General features: G+C 47.1%; 1 protein-coding gene and 1 long non-coding RNA gene across 4 annotated transcripts in view; one reads left to right on the top strand and one right to left on the bottom strand.

The window, feature by feature from the left end:
• IL2RA (interleukin 2 receptor subunit alpha) overlaps window positions 1-14,480 on the bottom strand; it is a 44,491-nt gene extending 30,011 nt beyond the window's left edge. For all 3 annotated transcript variants that reach the window (XM_004281692.4, XM_049705360.1, XM_033409168.2), the window contains exon 1: window positions 14,346-14,480. In XM_004281692.4, the coding sequence (XP_004281740.1) occupies window positions 14,346-14,409 (64 nt within the window). In that variant the 5' untranslated portion in view covers window positions 14,410-14,480. The remainder of the gene's footprint in view (window positions 1-14,345) is intronic.
• LOC117197394 (uncharacterized) lies at window positions 10,774-16,891 on the top strand. Its single transcript, XR_004477986.2, has 3 exons — window positions 10,774-12,657; window positions 14,266-14,458; window positions 15,205-16,891. It is a non-coding gene; the product is annotated as an uncharacterized LOC117197394 (long non-coding RNA).
• The last annotated feature ends 9,033 nt before the right edge of the window (window positions 16,892-25,924 follow it).

The raw sequence follows: 25,924 nt of genomic DNA, 5'->3' as shown, positions 1-25,924 counted from the left end.
TTCCTCCCAGAAGCTGTCCCTGAATCAAAGCTCTCGTGTTTCGGGGTCTCAAATGCTTCTGTGAATGAAATTTTGGGGGTGGTTGTGTTTTGCCCCTGGGAGCCTTAGCTGATAACAAACTTCTGTACTTGAAAGGGTTAACCACAAGTTTACTGCAGAATGTCAACCTGATGAAAATTAAAGGTTGTCAGATAAGAAAAACAAGGGGGATAGAAATAGACCCGTGTTTTTTCTTTGAAATCGAAAAGCAGTTTTCCTTCAAATCTTTGAAACCCATTTCTTGGGACGAAATAATGTTTTGAGTAGAAATGTGCTACGTTGGTGAATCCCACCCACTGTCCCACCCATTCGGGTCTCTAACAGCAGCTGGCCACGCTGACACGGATCCTAAGTGTGGCAGGCACCCCAAACCCACGTGTACAGAGCCTGGGGGGACCCGGGTCAGGTGTTGCCAGCAGGAACCCACACCTGCAGCCTCCACTCCACCTCCCGGGGATGGCCGCCATCCCCCTAACTCCGGGACACTCTTCTTCACGCCTGCTCTCAAGAATCACACTCAGTTTTAAACAAGACACACGTGTGTGCTGTTTGGATTCCATGTTTGAGGCCCCCCTGCCCCCCCAAATTCGTATGCCGAATCCTTACTGTCCAGCGTGATGGTGTTAGAAGGTGGGGCCTTGAGGTGAGATGAGGCCATGAGGGTGGAGCCTCAGGGGTGAGTTTGTGCCCCTGTAGGAGTCATGAGAGAGCCAGCACCCTCTCTGCTTCCAGCCATGTGGGGACACAGCGGCCCTCCCCCAAACCCCACCACGCAGGCCCCCTGATCTCAGATCCCAGCCTCCAGGAATAAGTGAGGAATGAAGTGCTGTTGTTCTGAGCCCCCCAGGCTTTGGTATTCTGTTAGAGCAGCCTGCACAGACATCACCGTGCGTTTTGGATGGGGATCAGACCCTTGCGTGGAGAATGTCAATGCAGACATGGACATGGAGGCCACAGACTGCCCGGAGGGGAAGGTGCTGATTTAGGTTCTGGGGTTCTCGGTGCTTTGGGAGCAGCCCTGATCTGCTTGTCCACTGTGACTCGCTTAAGTCGGGTTCAGGGTGGACAAACAGCAGCCTGAACGTATTTCCCAAATCCGCATGTCGGCAGGCGCTGCCCCATAAACAGAAGAAGGATGAGGATGTGTCAGAGTGGGCGCGTGATGGGGTGGGTGACACAGGGTCGGGAGGAGGTTATGTTAAGATCGTCGATTAAATGAGACCCAAAGCCCTCCCCGGTACTCCAGGGACTGGCCTCGGAAAAGCAGCCTCAGCTGAAAGGCTTTTGATGAATTCAGTCTGTGGACTCAGCCTGGGCTGTCCTCCCTCAGCCGGCACTGAAGGAAACAGGCTCCGTGTTCCCCAGAGCGCCCTTTAAAGGGCCAGCTCTGCACCATTCCTGCCTTCCCTAAATTCTTAGGTAGCAGCGAAACCCGGCCCTCTGCTCAGTGCCGTAGGTGGGTGCTGTTCCTTTCAACAGACACCTCAGGCTTGACGACCACAGGTGATGGTCCTGCAAGGGGCATTTGTGTCGGGCTTCTTATAGAATTTAAACCCCAGGTGGCAGCGCTTTCCCAGGGCATGGGAACTTAAGACCTGTTACCATGATTCACTGGGAATTGCTTTGCGCTGAAAAGGACAGATGGGACTCGCCAAGGATGTGGTAATTGTAGCGTGAACTAGATAGACTTCCTTCCGTAGTGTGAACTGATACCTTCAGTCCTGCTTACAAATGGACCGGATGCAGGTAGGGGAGCTTGCTGGCCGCTGGGGGGCTGAATGGCTCGGTCAGCACAGGGCTGAAGGGATGACTTTTCACTCCGCTATAGGGTGTTTATTAAGCCGTAGAATGTCGGGACAGAAAGGGGCTTAGAGACCCTCCCTATCCATCTCCTCGCATGCTTAGACAGTGCCCACTCTGTCCAAGGTGTGTGAGACATTGCACACCGGGCACTGATCGGGGTACATATATGGACCTCTCTGGTCCTCACAGCCCCCTATGAAGTAGGCTGTTAGGAATATTCATGACAATTAATACAATGATTATTATATAGTACATTATTATAATTAAAATATTAAATGTATAATAAATTGATATACAAAGTACTACAGTATGATTAATATAGTTATAAATAAGAAACATTTAAATATGATTATTACATAGTCATTCTTACTGGCTCTGTGTCATACACGATGGCGGTGAGGCCCCGACAGGGTCAGTGACCTTCGCGGAGTCGCACAGCTGGTCGGTGTGAGGCCAGCGTTTGGATCCGCAGCCTCACAGATGGAGGTGCTCGTGACCCCGTTCGCCCACAGTTTCCTCCCTGTGTCTCAGCCGCATCCTGTTCATGTGGCCACTGTATGCTCTGACCGTCCCCCGCCCCGTCCCACATGTGTCCCGCATGGTGGGAAGGCCATTGTGGGCATCGTGGGGTGGGGTGGGTGCTGGAGCTTGAAGAGCAGATGCTGGGTGCTAACGTGCAGAGATCGTTTGGGCTGGACTCTACAGGGACTGGGGCTTCATAGGGAGTGCCAGCCAAGGGAAAGGAATAAGGATTTTGCCCAGGGTTCCTGGGCAGCTGGGTGGATAGTAGTGTCTTTCACTAAAATGGGAAATAGAGGAGGAAGACCAGGCCTGGGGCCACAGCTCTGGCTGTACTGAGTTTGAGAAGTCTGTGAGACAGCCCTGTGGAGAGGTGCTCTGGGACTTGGCTGTGCAGATTGGAAGCCCAGCAAGCCATGTTTACTGAGCACCCACTATATCCTGGTTACTGTAGGCAGGCCGTCGCGTCCCACTTTATACCCACAGCAGCTGAAGCCCATGGAGGTTAGAAGAACCTGCCCATGACCAGCTCCCCACTAGGTCACTCAGCGCCCTCCGGGGCTGCACCCCCTCCCCCTGTCCCACCTGCCATCATACGCACGGATGCCAGAGCCAACGCTCTAAAGCCCAGACTGCGTCCTTCCCTTGCCCACGCCGCTCTGTGGTACCCATTCCTCCCAGGATACAGTCGAAGCCCCTGTACTTGGCAAGGCTCCATGACATAGCTCACAGCGCAGCCTCAACAGCCTCCACCTCTGCCCCCCCCACCTGAGCTCTCCAGCCTGGTGGACTATGCTCTGTCTTTTGTAGTTAACCTTGCTCACGACTTCGCTTCCACCTTCTCTACTTCTGCTTGTCCTGCAGGCCTCCCTTGCTGTCACATTTCTCTGGGAAGCCTCCTGGACCTGTCTCTTTGGTTTTGGGCATTCCGCTGCACTCCCAAGCTACCCGCCATTTCTTTACACAGTGCTTGCCACACCGTGTCCATCAGATGCCTCCACCCTGCTGGAGCCTGCAGAGAATGGTACCCAGCGATTGTTTTAAAGGAAAGGAGAGTCACACAAGTCCAAACCAGGATCTGAATCCAAGCCTGCAGAATCCCAAATTCATGAGCCCTTTCTGCTCTCCCAAGGTGCTTTCCAGTTGGGAAGAATTCCAAATAGGCCGACGAGACGCGGAAGATTATAAGAGGCGAGGATGCCCCTAGGCTTTAAAATCATAGGCGAGGAAGCTACGGTTGCAGAATAGGAGACCTGCGGGCTGGGGTGCCTGGAGCTGGGGGGCCTGATGTGCAGAAGACATGCAGATGGTCCAGGTCAGAAAGAATATGGGATGCCAGGCAGAGGAAGTGTGCCCCACAGGCAGCGGGGAATGATTTGAGCTCTTTGATCTGGGGAAAGGCATCACGAAAGTTGTTTTCAGGAGAATTAATTTGGGGATGGATCAAAGAGTGACTTAAAATGAGACCTGGAAGGCTTACCTAAGAAGCCCAGGGGAGTTAATGAGACCTGTCGACTGTGTGCTTCCTTTGTACAGGGATGGAGCCGGTAGCCCGCCTCCATCACTTTCTTGGGCGCGGGAATGACTGCTTCACAACTTCAGTCTCCTCATCTGTAAAATGGGAATGATCATGGTGGTACCTGACTCACAGGGTCATTGTGAGGCTTCTGTGAGGTAACAGGTGCAGCGCACACACTTACTCTCCCAGGAGGAGGAGGGCGGGAGGCTGAGGTGTCCTGACAGCTCTGCTCGCAGACCCTCTGCACAAGCCCACTGCAAACTCAGGCTGGAGGAGTGAGGTTAACGAAGCCCTGGGAAGAGGGAAAGTGAAACTTGATGGCCAGTGAAAGGCGTTGAAAGCCAAAAGTGAGATAAACAACGACCCGTTTGCACATCAGAGCCGAAATGCTCACCCTTTGCGGTACCCCGTGCTCTCCTGGGTGTCAGCAGGGTGTCAGCGGAAACTGCCCTTTTATTTTTAAAAGGTTTTGGGGTTTGTAATTTTTTTTGTAGTTGTTTGTTTTGCTTTCCACTTAAAATAAGGAGTTTTCTCTTCACAAAGATCCTTTTATTCTAAATCAGGCTCTGAACAGAGGTGTCACTACCACAGGGACCGGAAACGGATACCACATTCAGCTGGGTGTGCAGGCTCTGGCGGGTTTCATCAGCCGGGGACGCCGTGACAGCCCCGGCCGCAGCCAGGAAAGATGCCAGATGCGCAGCCTCCCCCGAAACTCCCGGGAAACTCACAGAGCCCCGAGGCAGGAAGAAGCTGACGTCAACTTAGCCTTCGGGGATTTCAAGCAAAACTCTTAGAAATGATTCCTCTGCCCTTTATTTGGTATCATGATCTTTCTCTGAGGAGATGAGCCAATTTGCTCCAAGGACCTCATTTCATGAAACTATGTATATGTAGTTATACACACACATATATACACATATTATATACACGTGTGTGTATATATATACACACATGTACATATATACACATAGTATATATGTGTATGTGTATACATACACAAACATGTATACATATAAACACATACTATATATATATATGTTTTAAAGAAACACTGTTGCTTTGCTTTTAAGTATATAAGGTAACTGGACTGACTAGGTTCCCTTCATCTCTTCCTTGGAGAGGAAGGTCCTTCCTGGGCGTTTAGAATTGGGGAGTGGTTCACACTCCGCTGAGGACATGCCATCGGTCAGCACTGTGTATAAATGGTACTTCTGCAATACCTGGGGGCTGTGGGAGCCATTAGTTTCTTCTTCAAGGAATGTAACTACTCCCACCTGAAATGTTCCCACTTTCTTGGTCAGGGACTTTCTCAAGCAAAAGAAAGCTTCTGCACATCCTCTATGTTGTTATAAATTCAAAATCTGTGGTGTTTGATTTTAATAACTTCAGTAGTTGATAATGACCAAGTAATGCTCTCAGCCCTCCTTTCTGTCCCAGATGTTAGTGTAAAGGTGAGGCAGTTCTTGATTCAGTAGGTATGGGGAGGGCTTCCCTGGTGGCGCAGTGGTTGAGAATCTGCCTGCCAATGCAGGGGACACGGGTTCGAGCCCTGGTCTGGGAAGATCCCATGTGCCGCAGAGCAACTAAGCCCGTGCGCCACAGCTACTGAGCCTGCGCGTCTGGAGCCTGTGCTCTGCAGCAAGAGAGGCCGCGATAGTGAGAGGCCCGCGCACCGCGATGAAGAGTGGCCCCTGCTCGTCGCAACTAGAGAAAGCCCTCGCACAGAAACGAAGACCCGACACAGCCGAAAATAAATAAATAAATAAATAAAGAGGTACGGGGACTCGTATAAGAACAAACATTTGTCTGTGTGTTCCATCCACTCTTTCTTTGTATTTGCATTTTAGATCTCAGCTTGTGTTGGCATTATCTGTGTGATATATTTCTCTCCTGCTGGATGGTGTGTTCCTGGAGACCAAGGACTGGGTTACATTCATCTCCTAACCCTGTATCTGACACATAGTAGTTGCTCAATAAATACTTGCCGAATGAATGAATCAACAAAGGAATGAAGCAGTGCCTGAAGGTGATGCCACAGGCGAGACTGTCCCCATCCACCCTCCTGTGTCCCTCCTCCACCTGTCACACCCATCCTGTCTGTCTACCTTGGCAGCAGTGTTTTCACTCTGACAAACTTCACAGCAGAGAAGATTCCCACCATCATGCCTCAGAGGCACACCTGTCCTCACCTTTGTTTTCTTATTGCTGAGGATACAAAAAGCAGCAAGACTTCTGAAGGAGGTATCTATTTTGGGCCCAAACAGAAAAGAGTGGGTGATTCTGTGGGCAGAGATTCCTGAACGTGGTGGGGTTGACTCATGCCCGGAGGTGTTCAGAATTTCCTCTGTTTCGTGGGCGTCTGGGGCAGACGTGGCTCGACTCGAGTGCTTTCTTTCAAGCACAGTCAAATGCAGGAAAGACACCCCTAGCTGCTGTTTGGGGCGTAGAAGGAGGGAGAGAGCGGGATTCAGAGAACTTAAGTCTGCAGGGGCTCTGTGTGCCTGAAGAGGTCACCTCCTAGAGGAGATGGAGGGATCGCTGCTGGGCATCTGGGGTCGGAGTCTGTAGGAACAGGCTCGTTCACTTACGCACAACCAAAGCAGCAGCGGGACCTCTTCAGAGCGGACTCTCTTCCACTTTTAAAAAAGTGAAATTAAACTTGTTTACTAACGTGGGTTCAGGAGAATCATCAAGAACGAGGGCTCTGCACCACTGCAGCCTGGTTCACATCCTCGCTCCCCACCCCGGTTGTGTTCCATGGGCTAACTTACTCACTTCTGTGAGCCTCAGTTTACCAGGTGCAAAATGGGGGTGAGAGCAAGGCCGACCTGATTTTCAGGATTATTGGAAGGAACACTACGTTTTCACATAATGCCTGTAAGAGAGCATGTAGGCTGTGAATATTAGCTCTTGTTATTATCATTCGTGTTTAAAATGTTTCTTGGGGAGTTCCCTGGTGGTCCAGTGGTTAGGACTCGGTGCCTTCGCTGCCGTGGCCCCGGGTTCAGTCCCGGGTCGGGGAACGAAGGTTCCACAAGCCACGCGGCATAGCCAAAAAAAAAAAAAAAGTTTCCTGCAACAAGGCTGAAGGCAAATAAGCCTCAAAGGAAAAAGTGGGTACTGGGATCAGGGTTTGTGCCAGGCCTGCCCCAGATAGCCGTCTGTTCTCCAGTTCACAGCTTCGCCCACCACTCAGCTTTCTCTCTCAAGAGGGCCTCCTGAAGACCAGCGGGCTTTCCACGCTCTTTCTTTTAAAGAAACCAATCGCCTTCTTAGCACTTACTTTTTATTCTTTAGAAACCTGCTTCTCTTTCTTCTTCTTTTGGGAAAAATTATTTAACTGTTCCTAGCCTCCTGATGCCAGCCTGGCCTTTCACTGCATCCAGAATGATTGGAAAAGGGGGGAAAGCAACCCAGGAAGCAGGTCTCACTAGTCTGACCCAGGCTATTCACCTTACTTGGTCCCTTGTGAGCTTCTGGTCACCCCCCACCCATGGCATCCACACTTAGGTGCCTTAGTGTTTCTGCTGCCTGAAATCCTCCTGGGTACCTGACGCTGGGTTCAGAGTGCAGGCACCGTGGCTGATGGAAAGCCGCGTGGCCAGGGTGGGTGGGGGCAAAGTGTCACGTGGGCGGTCAGGATGGAGGTCCCAGGGCTCTGGCCTTGTGGTGTGCCGTTGGCCAGGGCTAGGTCAGGGCACAATTTGGATGTAGGGGAATAAGATCCCGGACTTCTTGACTGTTACCGAGAGGTGTCATGTGGTCCTGGTGATGCTGATTCAGTGACCCATTGTGGGAATGAAGTCTACCAGACCCCAACAAGGTGTGTAGACACTAGAGGATCAACATGAGAGGAGGAGAACACAGGTGCTTCTTGTCGGAGCAAAGGTACTAGTTTTTATCAGATCATCATTAGCCATTTGAGCCTCATCTTGCATGCAGCCAACACAAAATATGAAAAAGTTCGTTCGGGTTTTTCCGTACCATCTTACGGAAAACCCCAAACAAACATTTTGGCCAACCCAATATTTGAAATATGCGTCATTTGTTTCGTTGCTCTCATTAACACCTCAATTTTCAGTTGTTACTCAAGGAGCATGACCCACGTATACAACTGTAGCAACATCATTAGGAAACACCACCCTCCAGCCTCTTCTGATATTCACAAGCACAAGCTTAGAGCCACCTTCTCCAAGAAGCCTTTCTGAACGCTCCGCGAAGCACCTTACCCTGCTTTGGTCGCTGTGGCATGTGTCAACTTTGCTACATACCACTTTGTAATATTTGATCTTGTGTCTTTCCCAGACTGGTTTTCCCATTTTACTTGCAAGTTCTGGGTGGGGTGGACACAGCACACATTTCTTCTCTGCTGTGACAGCCTTGCTACTCAAAATGGGGTTAGGGCATTAGCAACATGGGCCTCACAGGGAGCCTGAACCAGAATCTCAGCCCCCATCCCTGACATCCTGAGTTAGAATCTGCCTCACAACAAGCCCCTAGGTGATCTATAATAGATTAAACTTTGGGAAATACTGTGCTAGGGCACCTATTCCTAGTGAATAGAAATAAAACAATGGAATTGGACCAACCATGGAATCATTATTCTGTGGATTTCAATCCTAACCACATCTTGAATCATTTGAGGAGCTTAAAAATAATGTTATCCTTATGTCCAATTCTCATCCCCAGAGAGTCTGACCTAATTGGTCTTAATTGGTCTTGGGTGAGGCTTGGGCGTCATTTGTTAAAGTTTCCCAGACGCACACTTAATGTGCAGTTCATGCTAGGAACCACTGCTCTAAATACATTTCCCAGTTGGACTTGTGTTTTCTCCCCGATGGAGGCAAATCCCAGAGTAACCTCCAAACAAGTCAAACAGCCAAAAACTTCCCGAGTAATCTTAGAGTGGAAAATACCTAGAGATGATTCTATTATTGTTTTCCCCTAAATGGGTGACTTATTTGAAAGCCTGAGAGGGGGAGGGATTCAGTGATGGCTGTTGACTCGCTGGCAAACACTGCTGCCTCCATTGGCAAGTCTTCAAGGTGGGAGTTGCTCAGCAGATGTTTTATCTCCAGTCTTAGGCCAGAAGCAGTTTGAGAGCAAAGACCTTTTCCATCTTGGTAATCCTAACGCGTGGATGGATGGATGGATGGATGGATGGATGGATGGATGGATGGATGGAAAGATGGGTGGATCAATGAAATGGATGGAAAGATGGATGGATGGATGTCACTGAGAGTCGACGTGAAGACCTAAGGGGAATATTGGACTGGAATTTGGGAAGCCTGGATTCTGGTCCTGGCTCTTCACTTTTCCTGCTTGCCTTGTGTCCTTGGTACCTTTTTCTTACCATCTTGTCTAGGTACCCAGGACTTTTAGGCTGCTTTTGCCAAGCCAACTATAGCTCCCTTACCAGGGAGCATAACTTCCTGTGTCTCATCCTCTGTGCTCACAACTATAGCTGTTCAGATATTAAAGAACCTCATTGGAGGTCCTTCCTGGAGACCCTGGTTGATAGGGAGGCTACAACCCTAAATATTATCCTCAAAATTTTGTGCATATGTACAGTTTTCTAAGGAGACAGTTAACAGCACTCATCAAATTTGCTCAAGGACTCACCACTCAAGAAAGATTAAGCCAGATGGAGTCTTGCTATCACTTTGTTCTTCCTGTTGGGAGATTCAGGATGTATGTATAGGAGTGACAAATGAGGTCTGTCTTTATGTGGTGAGGTTCTATGGACCATTTTTTTTTGCCCCCTTGATAATACTTGGGGCAGTGGCTGACTCCACCGAAGCAGAACTTCCTGAAGAAATTACTAGAAAAGGTGGCCAAAGAGGGGATGAGGGAGCTCGTTAAGGGTCTCCAATCTCTCTTCCCCTGATACCTTCCTGGATGAAGAACAAGAGAGGAGAGTGTCTGGAAGTTTAGATACCCCCAGTGGCTTCAGAGGGCCCCTGGGTGGGCCATGACTGGTACCAAGGTGACACACATTGTTAGCCTGGAGAGAAGGAATCCTAGCTTCTAAGTCCAAAGGGATCAGAGGCCATTCCTGCCTGGCTTGGGAAATCTCTACACCACTTTTGACAAATTTTCATTTAGGCTCTGCTTAAACACTTGCAGAGAAAGGGAGCCCAGGGGTTAATGGAGAGCAAAAGGATAGAGGAACTCTTTACTCTGTTTGGCTGTTGGACATTCACCAGACTCGAATAAACCCACAGTTCAAAGTTTTACCTTGTTTTTTGGCCTTGCCACGCAGCATGTGGGATCTTAGTTCCCTGACCAGGGATCGAACCTGTGACCCCTGCATTGGAAGTGCAGAGTCTTAACCACTGCACCACCAGGGAAGTTCCCAAAGTTTTACCTTTTCAGCGGCATCCCCCACCCAGCCTCTGTCACCTTTCCACTCAAGTCTCCTTCCTTTTCTGATTCTCACTGCCGCCTAAAGTCTGGGGCAGGGGAGCAGATGAGGAACAAAAGCCAAGATCCTCTCCTAAAGCCAAGAATCTACTGGTTTGCCATCTGGGTGCTCTTTCATTTGAAAAGTATGAAAGACACATATCCCTAATTTCATTTTCTAGGAGGGGAAGTTAAAACATAGAGATTGGAGGGCAGCAGAGAACAACTGGAATTCCGCCCCATCCATCTTCCCAGCCAGCATACGCGGCCCTCTGTGGCTCCCCTGACGTGGCTGGAAAGCCTTGACCACTTTCAGGGATGCAGGGCTTATAGCTTTTTGAAACAATCGATTGAATTAAGGTCCTCTTTCCTTTTTTCATAGGGAATGGCCTCGGATAAAGAGAAGGAGACCTCCCCTGTGAGAAGCAAGGAAATCATCTGAGGGCAAAAATGCCCGAAAAGCGAATAGCAGGAGCCTCACCCAGCAGTGAGAAGTGTTTTTGCCTTGACGTTTACAACCTCGCCTGAGTGCTGCGCGGTACCTTCCAGGAGTTGGAAATAACCTACAGTGATACGTCAGCCTCGGCACTTGGGCCCGCAAAGGTCTCTTAACCCAGACCCTGCTGTGTATGTCTTCGGTTTGGAAACTTTTTCATCCAAAAGTACGCCGGCTTGAAAAGACCTTTCGACAGAGCTTATTTTATTTCCTGTTCAGAATTCTTGACATAGAGCGATAGAGCTAGAAGTCAGTCTCAGGATCAGCTCCATCAACCTTTTCATTTTGCAGAGAAACTGAGGCCCAGGGAGGTATAGAAATTTGCCAAAAATCACGCCCTTCACCTCCTCCAACGATGGTCATTCGGAGGTGCCTTGGACCACTTTCTGTTCCCTGCGAAGTTCAGTATCCCTGACTCTTCTATCCACTGACCTCAGGTGACATGGCCCCCCTTCCCAAAGGAACTCTGTTTATTTTTACAGTTTCTACTGATCATTGGAAATGAAGGGAGCGGGAAATGAACTTGAATGACCACCACATTGAGGGCTAGCCTGACTTAAGGGTGACTGTCACTATGATAGGAATGACTTCAACAAGAAACAACACAGAAGCCTCCAGACTACTCAGGGCTTTAGCCAAAGAAGCTAAGAAGTCTTCTCTTCGGATGAGTGAAGTTGAGGATAGGAGCTGTAGAGCTCATCAGCTGTCCTCTATAGCATCTCTAGCTGACTGTCCGTCAGTGAAGTCAACTCTTTTTGGTGTCTTAATTCTCTCAGGTCTCAAAAGGAGCAGATGTACGGGTGATAAACAGAACTGCCTATTTAAGACATGCTGTTTTTAAAGAAAGTAGCAACTGTTTCATGAGGTACTTCCTAAGTTTACCAAAGCCCCATATATATATATATATACATCTTCTCCAAAGTACATCTTAAAGATGAGCAAGGAAACAGTGGTAATAACACCTTGGGATCTAGAGAAACTGAATGATTAAATATGAAGAGTTAAACATTTTGTGTTTTAATGATACATGTGAAGATGGAAATTCCAGTGTGGGCAGTCATCTTTACAAGAAAGGATAATTAGACAAAAATATCATCTTAATGGTTTTCTGCATTGTTTTTTTTTTTTTGAGTCTAGGGCATGAAGATTTGATCACAGAATTCCTAGAATGAAAGAAAGATGATCAAGGCATAGATAAACTCTCAGAATTTCCACAATGCTGAGAAAGGCACCTTCAATAACGTGCCTGTTGGCAACATCAGGAGAATTCTCTTTTCAACCACATCCCAGGACCCAGTAATACAGAGACTCAAAACACTCACGTTGACTAATACATCCCCTGTCACCCATCACAATTTTAAATGGTGGCTTTGGAAATTTTCAGACTGAAAATCTGCCTTATGAATCAGCTAGAAATTGCATCTGTTGACAGTCTGATTGATTTCGTTAGCAACTCTCCCTTCTGAGGAATAAAAAGATTTGTTTATTTGAAGACTGGGTTCCCCAGGGAGGAAAAAGCCTGAGATGAGATTATTTCTCACCCTGGAGTGGTTCCTAAGCCATATGTGGATCCCAGAAACTCAGCCCGTATCATTCTCTTTAGCTACTAAGTCCTCACTTGCCTCTGGATGGGACCATTTCATGCCCTGTCTGTGCACTTACTCTCTGTACGGAATCATCTCTGTAGAGCTCGGACCCTGTCTGCAGGGACCAGAAAGAGCACATGGCTGAGAAAACTGGGCTTGAGTCCTGGCTCTGTCACTGCCTGTGTGACCTCTGAGTTTTGAGGTCTTCTTCATCTCATGGGTTGGTGACATCCACCTTGCAAAGGGGCTATGAAGAGGAAAAGAAGACTTACACGTCTGGCACATAGAAGGTACTCTATAAATGGTCATTTTTACTTTCTAGTAGTCTTTTATTGACTCCCAAATGAAGTTTAAATTTTTAAACTTGTTACGAAGGCCTTGGGTCATTCATTTGACGCCATCCTACCTTTCCAGTCTCAATCCCCAGCAACCCCACATCCCCGTCCAAGGCTGGGGGCTGTTCCCTGATGCTCTGCTGTGTCTTTGCTCCTGTGGGCCTCTCTATCTGGAATCTCCACTCAGGAAAATTCACTGCCCCCTCAGGGCACTTTTTGCTGCTGCTTTCAGGAAGCTTTCCCTGATATACCCCTGCTCCCCTAGATCTTATCCCATTCCACCCATACTGCTGTTATTATATCTATGCCTTTCTTCCCCTTACTAGGTTATATGTCTCTTAAGGAGTGAGGCTATGTCTTGTTCATTTTAGTATTTCCTACAGTGTTGAAAAGGGGAACAAGACGTATTGGATAGATTTTTGAAGAGGCGAGTGTATGAAGGAGGCCTCACTGCTACAAGACCATTCAAATCTTCAGATAAGTCATCATCGGCTGGCAATAACACGCGTTTACTTGAAATGTGTTTCCCAGAGATGAGGCATGATTAACTGTAAAGACTTTTCTGTTCTGGCTTGGCTTGACCTCCCACTTTGCAAAGACCCTGTGGAGGTAGAAATCTCATTATGAGCCTTCCTAAAATCACGCCCACTTTTCACTTTAAAGTAAAGAAGATCCTACACCTGGGTCACTTCACAGCCCAGTGACTTGGTCATTTCCCCTAAACAAGCAAAAAAGACTCCTTATGCATCACCCTGTTTCACTTCTTAACGTATCTTTCTGTGACCACTTAGCATCATTATATATCTAGAAACGAAGGATATAAAATCATAGACTCTGATATCTTACCTGTTTTCCTGCATAAGCAAGGGAAGATGTTATTAGAAAGTTCACACTCAATTAAGAAGGAGGTTTGAGGTAGAAGTTGGTGGTTTCTTATTGCTTAAAAAAAAAAAAACTGACAAACCCTTTTGAAAGGATGAAAGGAATTCAAAACTTTCATATATATATATATATGTATATATCCACACACATACATACATGCATATATACACATAAGAACATAAGAATTAATGTTCTGAAAGTGATATGCTTATTTTTTTAAAACTTCTATAAAGTTACACATATAAGAAACTTCCTAGGTATTATTTCCCGAGACAGTAAAAAACAAAGTATACATCCTTGAGGCTTAACTCTTCCGAGATCTTAAATGATCCCAATGTTTCACATATGAGTTAGTAATGTCTGCCAGACATTCACCTGGTCTTAGACTCCTAGTAGATTCTTAGTATTATCTTACAGCTTTGTGGGTGCAGTGGAAAACTGAATTCAGTGGAAAATCCAAGTTCTTGAGGACTCTGCTCATTAGTATGCTAACATTCAAATATCACATCACCCTATTCTTCCCAGAATCAGCCGTCAAAGACTTTGAGCGACAGAGAGCCCACCGTTCCAAGTTCTCTTTATAGGTCGGCGATAATTGAGGCATAAAATGGGCCCCCGGTGGGCTGTGGACATAGGGGTAGAACCCAGGATTCAACCCCCTTCCCCGTACTTTCTACTTAGGTGCCTCTCGGATTCTGTGGCTGGGGAGAGTCGACATCCTTAGCCTTCCCAGGACTCCGAGGACACCAGTGACCCCTTACCTGTCACGCAGCCAGGTACGACGATGAATACGAAGAATCCCCACATCAGCAAGCCTGGCTCCATCGTCCGGGCCCCTGGGATCAGCTGCCGATGTGAGGGCCAGGAAGAAAAGGTACTTCTCTGCAGAATGCTGGGTTTCCTTTCAGCCTCTTGCTGGCGTCGCGCTGGGAGGCTGGGGAAGGATCAATCCGCCCAGGTTGTCATCCTCGCTGGTCCATCCGTCTCTAGGACAGTCAGCACTTGCTCTATATAAGTATTAGCCTGGTTTGTTCAGTCAGGAAATCGTGCCTACCACTCTCTTCTCTAGTCTCAAATATAGGAAGTGGTTTTAACCAGCTTTTTTTTTTTTTTTTTTCAAGTTCAGTTGCTGGGAGGTGTGGGCCGGGGTTGGTGAGAAGATTGGGGTTCGTGTATGAATCCTTTCTTCAGTGTTCCCCTGAAAAGGGGAGGGAGATTCCCCCTGCCGTTGAAAGAGGGTGAGCAAGCACTTCTTGGCAGTGGTCTCAGCTAGAGTTTCATAAACTGGTGTCACTGTGAAACTGAGGTCCTTCCCCAGACTTGCAGCTCCCGGAGGAGTGGGCAGGTGCCACACAAGATGGGGGGCAAGGTCATGCCAGGAGTGTGGGGGAGCAGTCTTGGTCCTGGACGGGAATTTCCTAAAGCTGTCTGACCACGGATCCCTTTAAAAAGTCTAGTGGGCATCCGGGTGGGGTCTCCATACTCAGAACTCATGAATACTCTCCCAAGATTTATAATCAGTACTAGCCATAATTATTTCACCACGATGCTCTGGGTTCCTGCATGTGAGTTGTCATTTTATAAGATGTTTTGCCACCAGATGTGTCTTTCTCTTAAAAGATCATTACTGGGGACTTCCCTGGTGGTGCAGTGGTTAAGAATCCGCCTGCCAGTGCAGGGGACAACGTGTTCGAGCCCTGGTCCGGGAAGATCCCACATGCCGCAGAGCAGCTAAGTCCATGCGCCACAACTACTGAAGCCCACGTGCCTAGAGCCCGTGCTCCACAACAAGAGAAGCCACCACAATGAGAGGCCCGCGCACCGCAACGAAGAGTAGCCCCTGCTCGCCACGACTAGAGAAAGCCCGTGCGCATCAATGAAGACCCAAGGCAGCCAAAAATAAATAAATTTGTGGAAAAAAAAAACCCAAAACAAGGATCATTACTAAAATGTGGACTTTGGTTTTCGATGTTGGGGGTACTCAGGACTTTTGCTGCCATGTGTGGGATCTTTAGTTGCAGCATTCAAACTCTTAGTTGCGGCCTGTGGGGTGTAGTTCCCCGACTAGGGATCGAACCTGGGCCCCCTGCATTGGGAGTGCAGAGTCTTAGCCACTGGACTGCCAGGGAAGTCCCTTCCCTGTTAGAGATCAGAGCTATCTTCTGATTTTCACGAAATGGTTGACTATGTTTTGCTAAGTGGAGATTCATGTAATCATGTAGTTATAGTAAAATACAATTTAAAAGATATTAGAAAGCAAGTGAAAATATTGACAAAAGGAAGAACCATCCAGGCAAGCCAAAGCAATTCATGGTTCCGATATGTGTTGTTGATAATTCTCTAAGAACATTCTGATATTCTCTAAGAAAGGTAATTATGATCTCTGAAAAGGGCTTTGAAAGGCTGCACATGGACCAAGAGTGGTTTCCAGATTAAGTACCAGAGTTTGCAGAGAAAAGCATGAACTGATCTCTTTCCACGAGTGAAATACTTTATCGAAATGTGACAGGATTATCTTTTACGATTCCAGAGCAGGCTTACGCTCATTGCTGGAAACATTTCAACCATGTGATGAGTGCGGCAATTCCTGTTATCTGCCGGGCTGTCCCTGTTATTAAGCTGGAGACTTTGCCTGGCTACAGTGATCATCGTATAGTTTTGAAATAAACTTACAGAAAAATTGGAAGTATAATATAAATAACTCCCCCCCACAAACCATGGAAGAGTAGCTGCCACTGTGATGTTCCAAATACAGAATTGACGATGTTCACTTTGATCCCTTGATCCAGGTGGTGTCTCCCAGGGGCCCCCACTTTACAGTCACTATAACCCTAACCCTAACCCTAACCCTCTTTGTAATAAGTAAGGACTTGGTGATAAGAAGTAAATATCGTGTTACACATCAGACTTTCAATTTATTCATTTATTTGTGTGCACAGACTCAGCATTTTCTATCTTTTTCACTGGGTTATAATCGATCGCTGCCATTTATTTCAGTGCTCAAACTGTCTCCTGTTTGTCCACCGCGAGTCCATTCAAGGTGGCTTCTGTGTCCTTTTGACACATCCCCATCATTCTTTCTGTACTTCTTTGCTTTGGGAGCATAAGGAGATTTTTCCAGGCTCATCTTGTACTTTCTCTGTCCCAGCCCTGGAATCAGCCATTAATCCAAAGAGTCCGGGTTCCTTCAGAGGGAAATAGTGTTTTGATGCCAAGATATGCTCATTGCTATTGGGGTGGCACTACTCCTAGGCTCCCCCAATGAACAGAGCTAGGGACAGAGGTGAGGAATACATGCATGTACACCCCCCCCACACACACACACCCTTTATATTTCTGTATCCATCTATACATATTGGAAACCATGAGTTCACACTGATACATCCCAACATCCCAAATCCACCTGAGCACCACAGGATTGAATTCTAGTTTTTTTCCTTTTCTGTATGTGTTGGTAACTCTCTTCCCTGATGGTGGGAAATTGGCTTCGTTAGCCCTTGTCTGTTTACATTTGATCAGTCCCCCTGTATGTTACCAGTCTCTCATCTCTGCCGCCATCCCTTTCCCCACACAGGTACCCTATTCTGCCTGCTCAGGCTCTGAATCCCTGTTCTGAGCCCACCCCCAGACTCTGAGGGAATGGCCCCCTCGCCTGATCAGGCTCTGACAGCTCTTACCAGGTCACCCCCCCGCCCCCATGGATGTCCTTCTGACCCTGCTTGGGTGCTGCACCCCCATCCCAAGTCGTTCCCCTTGGGAATGACCTCCTCCCCTTGTGTGAGCTCTGACAACCTTGCCACCAGCACTAGGTGTCAGCCCCCTCCCCCCAACGTGGACTCCGATAACACTAGTGTATCTGCCTGTCTTTGTGGACCCCCCCCACCTGATCAGGTTCTGACTCCCCCCACTGGGTTTCTCCCTGTGGGGACCCCTGCTCCGCTCTGCTTGGACCCTGACTCCTCATCTTGGATGGTCTCCCCATAAAGACACCGTCCTCACCCGCTTTGGGCTGTGACCGCCCCCCAACTCTGGGCTACAGTGTCACCTCCCACCGGACACACAGTTGTCTCCCCTCCTTTGCTCCACCAGAAAGCTTTAGCTGAATTATTCAGAAAGGGAAGGAGAAGAGGACAGTTAGTGCCCACACTTCAAGAGTAAAGCCGTAAAAGGAAAATGAGGCCAAAATGTGCAATCCAGCCCAGCTCAGAGAATGAGCACACGTGCAGTGACGGAGCAAACAAATCATAATGACCTCCAAGCTTTGAAGGTGCTTCATATGTTTTTAAACTCTAGAGGGTCTTAGGAATTAATATTTCTTCTTGGAAAGTAACAGTTACCTAAAGTTTACTAAAACTTCAGTTTTATTTTTTTATTATTTTTTTAAAATATTTATTTTTGGCTATGTTGGGTCTTTATTGCTGCGTGCGGGCTTTCTCTAGTTGTGGTAAGCGGGGGCTACTCTTCGTTGCGGTGCGCCGGCTTCTCATGGCGGTGGCTTCTCTTGTTGCGGAGCACGGGCTCTAGGCGCGCAGCCTTCAGTAGTTCTGGTGCGTGGGCTTCAGTAGTTGTGGCTTGCGGGCTCTAGAGTGCCGGCTCAGTAGTTGTGGCGCACGGGTTTAGTTGCTCCACAGCATGTGGCATCTTCCCGGATCAGGGCTCGAACCCGTGTCCCCTGCATTGGCAGGCGGATTCTTAACCACTGTGCCACCAGGGAGGTCCTCAAAACCTTCAGTTTTATATCAGTTTCTTTTTCTTCTATGAAGTTAAAGTAATATTAAATTTAATGATATATATTTACAAATTTTTAAGGATCAAAGAAATATTAACCAGGACTTATAAGGTACATTTGGACTGAAGTAAGTAGCAAACATTAATCTCACAGATTAATTCACTGATATGTAAAATAATCAAAACTTGAATTGTAATTTTTTTTGCTTTACAACAGAACCTCCCTCAACCCCTCCTCACAATAATTAGAAGAGTTAAATCCATTTTACTAGTAACAAAATAATAGCAAAATAGATTAAACATCTTTTATTTTACATTTTTATTATTAAAAATAATATACAAACTATGAAAACAAAAATAGTGATTTGGGGGGTCTTTTTTATAATTTAGAAACTGTATTCCCACCCCCACCGCCAATTAGCAGATGGGTTTCATATTAGTTCAACTGGAGGAGCACAGGCTCCGGACGAACAGGCCCAGCGGCCATGGCTCACGGGCCCAGCCGCTCCGCGGCATGTGGGATCTTCCCAGACCAGGGCACGAACCCGTGTCCCCTGCATCGGCAGGCGGACTCTCAACCACTGCACCACCAGGGAAGCCCAAATAACTATAATTTTTACGAGTGGTGTTGCTGAATTAGAGCCTCGTGTCAGAGGCTCACATTTGACATCTTATCCTGCACTGGAATGCTGAGGAAAAAGGAAGAATGTAGAAATTGCACACTGCTCAAAAAAATGATCAGTTGTTTTATCTTGGGAAGCTCACTTCTCCATTTTAAAGAAATTTCAGGTTGGAATTTTTCATTTTCACTTTGAAATGTTAGGACGTGTTTTTAAGTCAGTCCCGTTGGGAGAACCATGTTAAAATTCTTTTAGTCACAGAGCCAAGTCAACATGATATAAAAGTGGGGATTCGTTAAACTGAATAATATCATAAACACATGATGAAATTAAAACCCCAGTTACAGAACAGAGACTAGAGACCAAGAAGTTGACAACCGCACCATGACAGTTGGTGGGATGGAGACGGCCAGCAGGTCCCCCAAATCATCCTTCCCTTCGTCTTGGGCGAATGATTAGAACACATTCCCTAGCCTCCTGGAGCTAAGTGTGGTTCTGTGGTGATGTTCTTGCCAGGAAATGTTAGCGGAAGTGATGTTTAGCACCTCTGCCTGGCTTCCCTTCTTTCCAGCTGGCTGGAAGGCTGTGACCAGAGTAATCGTGGAAGTTGGGTGCCCCACCTGGGTTTCTGAATGCCTGGAGCACAGCTACCTATGACCTGGAACATGTACCTCAAATTGCTATACAGGAAAGTGGTAGATATTTTTGTACATCAAGTCACATTCTTGTTGGGTCTTTTGTTACAGCAGCTTAGCTTACCCTGACTAATATCATTGGTCCCAGTAGACCGATCAAACATCACGTGCTCCTGTATCGGTGATTTCCTTGGGGCAGCAGGCTTGCTTAGGAAGGACTCATCCATTCTCAAATCCCGTAAGAACAACCATCATAATAGCCTCGGTCTTACTCATCATACATGGAAAAAACCCCAGCATTTTGTGAGCTTCTAACCAAAAATGTTTTACCTTACCTTTTCAAACTGTAGGGCTCTAAACACTAAATCTAGCTAAATGATTCAATTGTTTGACATGTTATTCAATCCAGGTTTCTTCTTAATATTATTTTAAAGTTTCACAGAAACATCTTGACCTCTGAACCAAGACGTTGCTGAAGTTCAAATAGCTAAGCAACACCTAGTTCACTAGTACAGCAGCAGAAAAAAATATCTTTAAGTATTTAATGGATTGCAATGATGAAATATTTACATTCATATTAATGAAAAGCTTTAAAAATATATCACAAAGTCCCCTGAATTTTTCTAACAAAATAAGAAGACCAGGTGTCTCTCGGCGCTAAGATGGACTCATGTAAGACAGATAACTTGGTTATCTTTTACAGTTTGCACTGAGCTGAGCTTTCAGTCTTGTCTCCTGATCTTGACAGCACAGTGTCAAGGCTGAGATGGGAGGAGAGGAGGAGAAAGCAGATCGAGTCTGTCGTGAATTGTGTATAATTTCGTACTGAGGCTCCATAGAGCAAAGCTGCTGCCCTTAGTGGATTTACGATTAAGAAGGAAAGACACTTGACTGTCACTTTCTAATCCTTTAGCCTCGAAACCCTGGGTTAAATCCATTTCACCCATCTTCACTCATCAAGGTCATTTTAAGACTTGCACGTCCTTGAAGTAGCATGTAGCCTAAACAATAAGATATTTGCCCAAGTTGTCTTTTAGGAGTTTGGAGTCAGCTGTGTCTATTTCAAGCTGAGCTGGTTATGACTAGACAGGACCACTGACCCTTCAACTGGGCAGGTGCACGTGTCCACGTGGTGACCTTTTGAACGTGCAGAGGCCTGTAGCTTAGTTACGCCTGCGCAGAACGACCATCATCACACCTTTTCCCAATCAGCTTTCCCCACGCTCCCTACGCCTCAGATCACCCTGCTCCTTTAGTCTTCATCCCATAAATGCCCCGGCCCCTTGCCTTAGGGGAGCTGGATTTGAGACTTGTTTTTCCATCTCCTCGCCTGGCTGCCTTGTGAATAATCCCTCTCTGCTTCAAACCTCAGCGTCCCAACGTTTTTGTCTTGCTGTGTTGGGTAAGATGAACCTGGTTCCGTAACAGACTGACTCTATCATTCACTATTCCTATGCCTTTTTTCCCTCTAGTCTGGTGGTTAATCTTTGGTGGGGGGAGGGGTGATTAGGCTTTTGAGAATCTGATGGAATCTCTGATTTCTTCCCTTGGAAAAAATGTACATCAGCACATCCCCAGGAATTTGGCAGGCCATTTCAGGAGACTCTCGGTCACTTTGAGGACCTCAGATTAAAGCTCTTCATGCCAAGTTATGGGCCTCTAGGAAGCTGAACTCACGTGACCCAACATACTGTGTAACACACGTGGGTATCCAACTGCTATTTTTAAAGATACATGCCCATAAAAATGTAACTGGCATCTGTTAAAGCAACTTCAGACAAATTCTTTGTGAGCACGTGTCGAAGGTTTGTTTCAGGCCTACTGCAAGGAGGTAATTTCCAATCAATCCAGGTCACAGTTTTCTTTCCTGGTAGAGATTCTTTATGGAAGAAAAGGTGGCTAGTCAACACTGATTATGTTCAAGAAAGGAACATTTGGTTAAAGGTAACTAAGTTCCTCCCAGGAGAGATGGTTAACTGTGCAAGTTGAATCTCAATTTTTCAGGAAATTGCTCAATTCTATTATCAGAAACACTTGGTACTTCCCAGAAGGGACTGTTCATTGCATCAGACAACACATTTCTGACCCACACTGCCTTATCTGAGGTTTGTGACAATTTTGTAGCAGTAAAAGATGACAAATAGTAACGATCATGATAAAAGCAATAGAAATTCAGGAAGGGAAAACTACTGGGTTGATATGATCTGGACCAGCTAAGAATTGTCCTTGAAGCATGGCTGTCACCTTGGTAGGTGGATACTGAGGTGGGAAGGCGTGGTCTATGGCCAAATAGAAACAGAGGTAGGTAGACAGGTGGTGGGAGCCAAGGGTAGAAATGTCAGTTGGATTTAGACTGAGGTGGACCTCAAAGGACAGAATGAGATGTTTGGACTTCAGCCACTGATAATGTCTAAAGAGGGGTGGGACATAATTCAAGTGACATAATTAGCCTGAGCTGGTACAGGAGAGATTTAAGTTGCAGGGGAGATTAGAGGGACAGAGATGCTGAGATGCTCTTCGGGCATGAAATAATGAGGACCCGAATGAGGTGATGATGCAAATTGGAATGGCAGAAGGATTGATGTCAGAATATCTTGCAAAGGAAAAATGCAGTTTTTTTAAAAAAATTTATTTATTTTTGCTGTGTTGGGTCTTCATTTCTGTGCGAGGGCTTTCTCTAGTTGCGGCAAGCGGGGGCCACTCTTCATCGCGGTGCGCGGGCCTCTCGCTGTCGCAGCCTCTCTTGTTGCGGAGCACAGGCTCCAGACGCGCAGGCTCAGTAGTTGTGGCTCACGGGCCTACCTGCTCTGCGGCATGTGGGATCCTCCCAGACCAGGGCTCGAACCCATGTCCCCTGCATTAGCAGGAAGATTCTCAACCACTGCGCCACCAGGGAAGCCCAAAAAATGCAGTTTTTAATACCTGGTATTTGGAAGCAAGAGGTAGAGGATGGAGGTTGTGAGCTTTGGCAGAAGTGAAATTCATTGATTTGAGTTTCATCTTTTCCTTCCCTTGAACACTCCCAGGCAAAGTTGCTAGTAAATGTGAAATAAAGAGGGCGGCGGGGTGGGGAGTGGGGCTGGGGTGGGGGGAGGGGAGGTGGAAGACGATGGCAGATGATTCAATCCAGGTGTGTGAGGCTGAGGTTAGGTGAGTTCCAAAAAGCTCGATTAATGGATAGACGTTAGTTGTTCAGTCCTGGTTGTTCTCTCATTCCCACTCTCTTGTTTGGTCTTTGAAGACAGGAACTTTGTCTTTGTCATTTATCACCCAGAGCATCCTAAGCCTTGGCTCTCCAATCTCTCCCTCCATCCCACTAATGAAGAGTTTATAACAAACCGTTTCTATTGATCAGAATCTAGGTTGGGGAGGAGGGGGTCTAAAGGAGTAGCAGGTGAAAGAGGAAGAGGCGGTGAGAAATCAATCACCTTCCTTCACTTTTCCTTCACTCGCCATTATGGCTTGTCAATGGTCATTTCAACAATGCCCCTGGTCCCAAGTGGCACAGATTCTCCTATGAAAGAAAGATTAAAAAAGTGGGTCATGAGGGCTTCCCTGGTGGCGCAGTGGTTGAGAGTCCGCCTGCCGATGCAGGGGACACGGGTTCGTGCCCCGGTCTGGGAAGATCCCACATGCCGCGGAGCGGCTGGGCCTGTGAGCCATGGCCGCTGAGCCTGCGCGTCCGGAGCCTGTGCTCCGCAACGGGAGAGGCCGCAACAGTGAGAGGCCCGTGTGCCGCCAAAAAAAAAAAAAAAGTGGGTTATGAAAGAATGAATGCAGAAATTAAAAAGGATGAAATAAGAGAAGTCTGGGGTAAGGAAGAAAGAGATAAGTGACCACAGTGAGTGATGGTGAGTCCCACCTGGTGATGCTAGCCCCTGATCATCGTGGGAGGGGGTCATCCTGGAGACTAAAGTTTGCTAGGGTGAGCTCTCTACTGAATCCACGTATTACTGTTTTGAGGTATTAAAACACTAGTTCTCCAAGGCGTCCTTGCAAGGATGGGTATGAGTATGCACACTAGAGAAGCCAAGGGCGAGAAAAATTGCTCCACAGAAAAAAGAAATGATGGATGAATGAGGGGGAAGGAGGGTTGAGAGAAAGTGGCAGAGAGGGGATTAGGATAGACTGAAAAATTAAGGGAAACTTTGGGGGGATAATAGAGAGCTCAGAAGAGATTTAAAAAATCACTGGAGGGTAACACTTCGTGATTTGCTTTGCAATGTTCACCCTTTTCCCCAACATTCCACAATTCCACAAAAATCTTGAGTCAAATGCCCATTTCTTGTTCATGCCTTTTGGAGTTGCATTCGCTTTGAGGATGCGTTCAAGTGCTGAGCACGGCTTTCTATGTGAGGTTGGGACAAGAGGGGAACATATTTAGCTCAGAATCACATGATTTCTCCCCTTTCTTTCCTGCTTCTGCCCTTTTTACCATTTCATTTTTTCTAACATCTTCAAGGGAAGTCCAAGAAAGAGAGAAGGTGAGACTTGGATAAACGGATTTCACTTCTGTCAAGTCATCCATCTACAGATGTTGACTGAGCACCTATAGTTAAACAAGTGCTGTGATAGGACCTGGGGAATCCAAGAAATGAGGGCATATCCCCGCTCAGAGGGTGCTCACAATCTACTCAAAGAGAAAAGGAGGTGGGCCCTTGACAAGGGAAATGACTGATGGGTTTGCAGGGACGCTTAGCCGCCCAGGCCTGCCCTGCCTCACCCAGCTGCACCACATGAAAGCAGCCTTGCTCTCTCATCTCACACCCTCCTTTCTCTAGCAGAGCGATGTGCTGAGCTGTGGTCTCAGAGTCAGAATCCAAGAGAAGAGAACCTTTGCCTTCTTGGATAATGGCAGTGTGATGACCACAGGTGGTACAGGGAACCTGTTGTTTACATAGTGGGTATGCCTTATGCGGTTCCATAAGAGGTGGTTTTCTCAGGCCTGTGGTGTCCCAGCCCTTTCTCTGCCCCTTATCTCTTAGCTGTGGACCTGAAATCTCCACTGGAGGTCCCACAATTTACCTTACTCCATAGTTCATGCACTCTGGGGGAGCGTTCTTTAGTATAATTCAATTCAATGAGTACTGGGAGATGCACATGCTCTCAAAGAGCCCACCATCTAATTTGGGGGGTTGGGAATCAGAAAAGCTCCCAGCTAACTGCAAACATATCTGTCAGATTGGTAATCCCTCAAGTAGAGAATCAATCAATGCAAGAGAGGCCCGAACGCAGAAGTCTTCAATCCGTGTTTGTTAGATGGTGGACTGTATCTGCCGTGATTGATGCCTGCCATCATTGAGGGCATGAGCGGTATTGATGTAATGCTGCTTCAGATTTGGCCCCAGTTGGTTCTGTGAAAACAGTCTTATTTCTCTCAAACTGGTGTCAAGAGAATGCTGCTGCAAATTCTACGAAATCTACAGGTACATCCTGTTATTGAGACGCTGAGTTGAATTTCTACAATTTGTAATTTCCACCAGATTTTACTAGTAGAAGGGTACCGTGGAAAATCAAAATCCACTTTGAATCAAATTCCTCTTCCCCTACTCACATGTCTAGTTTCTAAGGAACTGTTTGATTGCTGTGAATTGCCCTGCGCATAAAATCCTGGGAGCGAACAGTTGGTGTGTATGAATCAAAAACCAAGTCCTCTGTCTCTAATGGTTAAAAATTGACTTTGCTATCATTTTGTAGCTTATGAAGACTATTCCTATTGGATGCCACAGAGGTTGTCAAAAAGTGACGCTCCTTTTCTCCCTTTCTGTTTGAGAGCAGGATACGTTTGCTAGATGGAAATCAGCAAAACCCCCTCACCTCTTCCATTGTGGCTCTAGTTCAGGGATGGGTAGTACTGCATTTTATCTCTCAAGCCAGAGCTGATCAATTACCAATAGTTGCCTGGAGCAGATTCTGGGCCCCATCTGAGCTCAGTGGCTGTGGGTATTTGGAGGGGGTATGTAGGAATACCTGTAACATTTTGTTTGTTTGTTTGTTTGTTTGTTTGCGTACGCGGGCCTCTCATGTTGTGGCCTTTCCCGTTGCGGAGCACAGGCTCCGGATGCGCAGGCTCAGCGGCCACAGCTCACGGGCCCAGCTGCTCCGCGGCATGTGGGATCTTCCCGGACCGGGGCACGAACCCGTGTCCCCTGCATCGGCAGGCGGACCCTCAACCACTGCGCCACCAGGGAAGCCCCCCTGTATCATTTTTTGTCTAGACCTCTACCTAGGTTCCCAAGTGGATTCCCTGGCTCGAATGTATTATTACCTCTTACTCCTCCATAATTCTTACCCATTATGTTCAGCTTAATCTTTCTGAAGAACACGGTAATTTCCCCCCTTCTTTTATCGAAAACT

The sequence above is a fragment of the Orcinus orca genome, chromosome 2, assembly GCF_937001465.1.
Source record: "Orcinus orca chromosome 2, mOrcOrc1.1, whole genome shotgun sequence".
NCBI lineage: Eukaryota > Metazoa > Chordata > Mammalia > Artiodactyla > Delphinidae > Orcinus > Orcinus orca.
This window is presented reverse-complemented; position numbering and strand designations above follow the sequence as displayed.